Source organism: Odontomachus brunneus, unplaced genomic scaffold (genome assembly GCF_010583005.1).
Source record: "Odontomachus brunneus isolate Ranch 3 - 2012 unplaced genomic scaffold, Obru_v1 Obru_scaffold_096, whole genome shotgun sequence".
In the NCBI taxonomy this organism is placed as follows: domain Eukaryota; kingdom Metazoa; phylum Arthropoda; class Insecta; order Hymenoptera; family Formicidae; genus Odontomachus; species Odontomachus brunneus.
This window is the reverse complement of record NW_022639546.1, coordinates 1,337,423-1,345,163: the sequence shown is the minus strand read 5'-3', so window position 1 is coordinate 1,345,163 and position 7,741 is coordinate 1,337,423. Positions and strand designations below refer to the sequence as shown.

The window sequence follows — 7,741 nt, the reverse complement described above, 5'->3', positions numbered from 1 at the left end:
ACTATCAAAAGTATCACTTTTATTGATATTTAATATTAAATCTGCAGCATTATTTTAAATAGCAATGCTTAAACTCCAGTTAAAAATGTAAACATAAACACTGAAAATTCTGAGCTTTTAAGTACTGCAGTTTAAAATAATACCGCAAATTTGATATTAAATATTCATGAAATTGACATTTCTGATAATATATTAAAAAATTCATCTTAAAGTACCTAATATTATAAAAAAAATTACACAAATTCACTTAAAAAATTGAACATTGATTTGTTTATTAGAAATTATTTTTTTTTCATTTTTTTATTGCAAGTGGTAGCTTGCATGAAACAGGTAAATGTTCATCTTGCAATCTTTTCTTTAAACTGTCGGAAACATCTCATAAACCGTGTGGATTGTTACACGCCGAACACTTTGTATACACTTTTTACAAAATCGTACCAGTCTCCTAAATTGTATCTTATCAATGCTATCTAATTTTTTTTAAATGTTTGTAGCACGTGTAAAGTGTAATCTGAAAATGTTTTGTTTGTATTTCTTATTGCTTTCTCTTTTATTTATTTCTCATTTTCTTACGGTTAGATGTCGTTCATATAATAATAGAGAAATTGATGAAATGTGATTTAGGAGACTGGTATAATTTCGGCAACTCTTCGCGCCAAACTTCGTGTATGATCATTTTGTCTCGAGTCTCTCTCACAAGAACACTGAAATACTGGAACATTGAATAATCGAGAAACAATGGGCTTTTGAAATTTCCGCCTGAAGGTAAGATCGCTCCTTCGGGAGCGCAGTTTTCGGGCGATCATCGCGAGAACGGCCGCTGTAATTCAGCGAAACTCGCTCCTATGCGGAAGATCTCGCGTCGCGCGGCCGTCATCGCGGCGCTCTTTCCATTTCCTCCCCGTTTTATTCCGTAGCGTAGCCTACTACTACTCCGCGGGTAGTGCGCGCGAGCACGTCGCATGCGGGTGCATGTGCCGTTGCTGGATGTAACGCTTGCGCAGTCGTCGAGCATCGCCAGACAGCTCGCCGCGACGGGTGCATCTCGCGGCAGTTCGCGATCGTCTTCTAAGGCAGACTCATTAGTCGCTCCAGCATCCGGTCGCGGCATACATATTTCCATACACGTTGCTCCTCTCGTCGCTCGTACTACGCTTCGCGTCTCCCCGTCGCCCCACTTCCCATCCCCCTTTTTTCACCGTATCCGACAGATCGTCGGACCCGGTCTCACCCTGTCTCGATCTTCTCCCTCGATCCCCCCCTGATCACCCTCCGTCTCGATCCACGACTCCGGTCCACGGGGGGTCGTGTCGACCTGACGGCCACACTTTGGCACACGTGCGAGTCGCTCCCGGCTGAGCTGAGGTGTGTTCCTCGGCTCCCGACGCGTAAACACCGTGCGATCATACCGTGTGGTCCCCGCGAGATCGATGTCGGCTTGGACGCTGGCTCGTCGCTGCTGTCATCCGGCGTTCTTCTTCCGGTAGCCGGTGGTCGCGCCGGGAGCCGCGTCCCACCGGCGAAGCTTAACCCTTCACGATCAAGAGCGGTCTGCCTCGAGATCGTTGATTTTCTCCCGCGGATTCAGCAAGTCCTAGCAGCCGCGACAGTGCGTTTCTCTCTCTTTCTTTCTCTTTCTCTTCCTCCCTCTCTCTCTTTCTCTCTCTCTCTCGCGAGTAGCCGGCACAAGATCTCAGCGAAGTGAGAAACGAAGCGACTTCCGGCGACCCGGGCGCGAACGGGAAGGTCGCGTAGGCGCGTCGAGGTTGGTCGCGGGGTCGACGGCCGCGATACGCCAGCAGCAGCAGCAGCAGCAGCAGCTGAAGGCGGTGGCGAGGAGGTGGCGACGAGGAGGAAGCGGAGGAAGAGGAGGAACAGCACGACGGAGGAGGCGACGACGACACGCTGCTACGTTTCGGCTAATGGTCGAGACGTCGATCCGTCACTTCAGCACGCTCAAGTTACCGATGCTGCAGCCACCGTCTCCCCTCCTGGAGATGGCGTCCCTGCGTTTACCGGACTCGGACGAGTTCGACGTTGACACGCGTCGCAGGAGCAACAACGGCAACGTGCCGGCTACGACGAGTGTCGCCGTGAGTGCGCCGCCGCCTGGTACCGGTACCCTGCTGCAGATGAAGAACGACATCGGCGACTACCTCAACAATATCATCACGGAGGTGATCGCGACGAGTCCGCGCGGCGCGATGGATGAGGGCCAGGTTCACGGGCTGTTCAACGCCAGCAAGACGAATCTGTCAGCGATCGAGCAGAGCCCCGACCGGCTCTACCGGCACAGCATGGCCATGTCGGCCGTCTACTGCGTGGCCTACGTGGTCGTATTTGTGGTCGGTCTGATCGGCAACAGCTTCGTCATCGCCGTGGTGTATCGCTCGCCACGTATGCGCACCGTCACGAACTTCTTCATCGTCAATCTCGCGGTCGCCGACGTGCTCGTCATCGTCTTCTGCCTGCCGGCCACGTTGATGAGCAACATCTTCGTCCGTGAGTACCGACGACTTGACTTCGCTTCTATTTTCCGCGCTTACCGAGTTGTTTCCACGTGTACTTTCCGAGTCGGTTGCTTCAGCAGTTTACTTAAGAGCTCTCCCCGGGACCACCTCGCCGCGAAGATAGTCTCCTGGCTGTTTTCGTTTGGGCGTCCTTTGGATTGCCCCCGGTGTGTTTTCGGAATCTCGTTGGCAGTGTCTCGTTGCGTTCGGTTGGGCAGGTCGCGAATCTTCAGAGGAGAAACTCTCCTCCATAGGAGACGTAACGTAAATATTCATTAGCTCGTCGGGACTCGAGTGGCGCCCTATTTAAAAGGGGAAGATTCTCAAGGTCGGTCAGCCATGGAGAGTCACACGAACTGATTCGCGGTACGTTGCGAAGTATTCTTTTCCATTTCAACCCCCTTTTCAGGTCGAGCGACGGGGGGCTGGGCCAGAGGGGAAGGTGGTGCATTCCCTTCGTATTACCGAATCGATCCCTTTGCGTCTCCCTCCGTCGCCGTTCCTCGCAGCCGAAGCAGCGTGCTCTATCCAATCCTCAGCGGGGCCGACAGTCGGATCGCGAGAGCGCGATTAATTCCCGATTAATTCCTGACCTACTCCGCAAACCGCGACGGTGCAATTTTTCCTTCTGTCGGCGCTGTCATAACGCGAGCCGGTGCTTTCGCCGTTAGCCAACCGAAAACAAACGCTGCAACAATTATATGAATGTCACCAACATAATTTACCGGGGCAATAATAATCAACTAATACGATTAATTATATCAGTTATTTTCACTTTAAATTCACACGAAATTGTCAGGATCTATTGTGAACTTCTGATATGTTATTGTTTTATGGGATCCGAGTTTCAAGTATGCGCAGAAGAAATTCTAAATAAAAATATGCATAGGACTTTGTAACCGACGAATAGACCGACATTCCGCAGTGATTCGACTATCCTTTCACTTCATATGTCACGCAATTAACCGGGACAACAATAATCAATTGATGTGATTGATTATATTATATTAATTATTTTCACTTTGATTTCACATGAAATTATCAAGATCTATTATGAACCTCTGATATTTTATTGTTTCGCGAAATCCAAATTTCAAATATGCGCGTGCACGGAGAAAATTTTAAGTAAAAATATACGTAGGACTTTGTAACCGACGAATAGACCGACATTCCGTAGTGATTTACTATCCTTTCGCTTCATATGCGCTACTTATATATTTTGGAAACTGAAATGTGCTGTTAAAGCACTTGCCATGCTTTCAGCGAAGGACCGCGGCCAAGACATGCTCTCCGATTTCTTCATATTCCCAAATTAATTTTGTCATAAAATCAAAGATAATCACAAATGTAGATTACAAATAAGTTAGTTTCAAAGTATATCCTCTTACCCAAAATGGGCTCCAAAAAGTTTCAAGTGTGACGGGTTGCATTAGTAGAAAAATTAAAGAATGTAATTTATTATATAAATGAAATACTTTTGCTCGTAAAGTATTATTTGCATTAAGAATCACGTCACTCAAGTTCTCGTTGGAAATGACAGAATCATGGCAGCGGCTGAAGTAGCAGGTGATAGCACATAACATAAAATGAGAGAGAAAGAAAAAGAGATATGAAACGGGTATATTCGGTAACTTATATATTCGTAATCTAATTATAATGATTATCTTTAATTTTATAATAAAATTGTCTAGAAAATTGAATAGAAAAAATTTGGAATACATCCTCAAAGTCTTCTTCTGAACAACCAGAAAACGGAAAAAATATAAAATAGAAGATAATAAAATTGGAAAGAGTTTATACAGAAAATTCTATAACATTCTCTATAACATTCTCTCTGTACGTGTATGTGTGTGTGTGTGTGTGTATATAAATTTCTCGTCAGGATCTAGAGGGTTGATCAACCCTTTCGTGGACACTCGGCGAGTTAAAAATGGAGAAAGAGCTACGGTGGAACGTCGCAGATCGCGAGAATCGTATGCAAATTTAGACATTACGTCGAATGTTATCGATAACGACGATAACTCATCGGACTCATCGTCCGATCCGCAAGACGGCAAGGCAAACATGCCGGCATACTTGCGACACCGATCACAATTTGCGCAAACAAACGGCGTATTTGCATTTCCACGGGCGGAATCACGCGGCTGGCACGGCTCGCGCCGAAGAAAAAACACGCGATTTGCCTCTCTTTAGAAAATCAGCGGCTCGTAACTGGCGTAAGAGTCCACGAAACGCAGTCGCGTACGTTACCGGCTCGCTTACGAGAGTTCCCAATTAACCCGCGAATAATTGCGCACTGCGAGCACTGCGCTCGAAAATTCCTTCCCGCTGCAGAGTTTGAATACGGCATCGATGAAAAGATCGTTTACTTTGCGTGATAATGACGCAAAATCGTATTTTTAGTTGTTTTTAGTTGTACACAGCAATTACCGAATTATTAGCTCACTAAAGTAATATTCCTTTCCGTAATATTACTTTAAACGGTTTATAATGACCGTTCTTCAATCAAAATTTGGTCTTCGGGCCAAAAATTACGAGTTTTTCTCATTCTAATTCCAACTCGCGATACTTGGATCGCGAATTCTCTTGGAAATGTTACGCGGCATGTAACAGAAGGAACGTTTGAAGATTTACAGATGTGTATATGAGTACACATGCATCGTAAATTTAATTTTGACTACTCAAAATATTTTCTAATGAATAAAATTATACGATCCTGAATTCTCTCTGAATTCCCCGTTGCGGATTATAGAAATAAAATGTGTGAAATAGATTTTGGTGAATAACTCGAAGGAACATTATTACGTTAATTAATGACACATTATCAAGTGACATTCGACAATCTCATTAATAATTCCGTACATGACCCATATGTCTCGCGTGAAATTATGAATTTCAAGTAAAGAAAGAGAGAGACATCGCTGTATACTTCATGCTCGCAGAATCGCAATATCTTCGCGAGGAAAATTTGCGACGAATTAATCAAAATGTAAAGATCTTCCGGATCGATTACACACAAACCGTATCGTGTAGCTTTGTTCCCTACCAGACCGCCGTCCTTTTTCTTGTTCCGCTAATTTCCCACGACACTTCTTTGACCTTGTGCATCGAAATTCCCCGCAAGTTCATTTCGCTCGTGGTATCGATTGCCGCGTCTTGCGACTTCAAGCGTTCCCTTTTACCTTCAGCGAGTGTTTAAAACCGCGGATATTCGTCCCGCCCGATTTTCAATTTTAATTTATGCGAACGCGTGTCACGAGAAGCAAGCAACGGCCAACCACGTGCGATGAGCGCTTCCTCACACCGGCGTTTATTCGCCCGTGTATTCTCCTCGAATTGGAAATTCGCGAGACGCCGTTTGCCGGCGCGGCGCGATGCGACGCGACGCTCGCACGCGACCGACGTACAATGGGGAAAATTTATTGTTGAGAAATCGCTGCAGACCGTAACTCTTAACCAACCAAGAGGAATCTTTTCTGAAATCGTTAATAAATTTCAAAGAAAACTGTAGAGCTCAATTTTTAAAATAGGTCCCATTTATAAAATTTGCAATATTAATAGGAATCTGAAAATCATGACACTAAATTCGCGTTCAGCAACCTACAAAACCCTAGTGCGGTCCGACTAGAAATTTACCCCATGGCCCTGATCAAGTTAACCTTAGTTGGTTATTAGATCCGAATAAGGTAATACTATCAGGTCCTAGTAAATCATGTAATGCAATATAGATATTAGGATCTTATTAAAGATTCCTAGTAAGATCCTTATTAAGTTATTCTTTTTAAATTTCCTCATCACATTTTATTTCAGATTGAAGAAAAAATCAGAATTATATAATATGAAATGAAAATAATTCTGTGGAAATGTGTTTATTTATAATTTACCAATTGTTAAATTTTAATATTGATGTTATAGAATATAAATATTATTGCACATTATAACATATATGATAGCTTAGTGCAAAAATAACTGAGAAAATAGTATTCTTCTAATTCAACGTTTGTATAATTTAATAATTCCCGGATTGTTATTAATATTGCACATTTCAGGGGGTACTTTTTAAAAATCGAGCTGCGCAGTTTTCTTTGAAATTTGTTGACGATTAATTTCAAAGAAGTCGGTTAAGAGTTACGGTCAGTAGCGATTTTTCGACGGCAAATTGTCACTTGCGACGGCGGCCAACCCCTTCGCGACGCCGGTCGAAACCGGCTGGAACCAGGACAGAGGCAGCATATCGCGCACGTGGTGTCGCGCGAGCTACACGGTGCAGTGCATCCGCATAATTACGGTAGCGAGGCGCACGAGTCCGCGGCCGTAAACGCGAAGGGGCGTAAGGAAGGCGCGTGTTTACGGACCCGTTTCGTTTTCCCATCGACGGCGTTTTATCGGCAGTTACCTGCAGAACGCGCTATTAGCCCCCGTCAGAGAACGTCGCGTCTATACCAAGCTGGAGCGCGCCGATTGATGCCAGGAATGTCCGGTTATCGCGCGATTAATCCACGATCGAAGCGAGCCACCTTCGCCTCTTACCGCTGATGGACGCGAGGCAACGACTCTTTCTCTCTCCCTATTTCTCTCTCTCTCTCTCTCTTTTGCTTTCTTTGATAGAGGATCGATTTTGCGGAGGCCGTTACTGCGTACTTTTCGCATGCTCCTCCTCGTTGTAGGCGTCAATGCGTCCGACCCTGAAGACGCACGCCAGGCGTCTTCGCTCACGCTAGACCACGTTCGCAGTAAGGCAAAACAGCCTCGTAACTGTTGCGTAATTTTCCGCTGAGCGTCTCCTATCAGTCCGTTAACTTCCGACGTATTGCCTAAGTGGACGTTATATTCCTTACTAAAAATACTAAACCAGACGTTGTACTAAAAATACACGCTCAACTCTCGGGCGGCGATCTCTCGAGTTGTGGCCGGATTGATTTCGATGTCTCGCGTCGAAATGTAGCTCTTTCACATCCTCAGGCATGTGAGGCCTTTTAATGGGATTAATTGTGCTGTCACGTTTTGCACAGATGCTCTGAGAAGAAAATGTTTGGTATTTGTGACTATGTAATCACATGAGAGAATAATAGTTAGGAGAACTGTTTTCGTATACGCACACACTGAGAGAAAAGATATTTAAGAAATAAAAAATATTTCCTCGCGCGCGTATAAATATTTTTACGCGTATATACTAACAGCTCATTCATATATATATATATATATATATATATATATATATATATATATAT

At 44.6% G+C, this 7,741-nt stretch overlaps 1 protein-coding gene across 1 annotated transcript in view; it reads left to right on the top strand.

Moving 5' to 3' along the window:
- The first annotated feature begins 1,064 nt into the window (after window positions 1-1,064).
- The window catches only part of LOC116848489 (neuropeptide SIFamide receptor-like), an 83,090-nt gene continuing 76,413 nt past the window's right edge, over window positions 1,065-7,741 (top strand). The window contains exon 1 of the mRNA XM_032824619.1: window positions 1,065-2,502. Coding sequence (XP_032680510.1) covers window positions 1,923-2,502 — 580 coding nt within the window. The 5' untranslated portion in view covers window positions 1,065-1,922. The remainder of the gene's footprint in view (window positions 2,503-7,741) is intronic.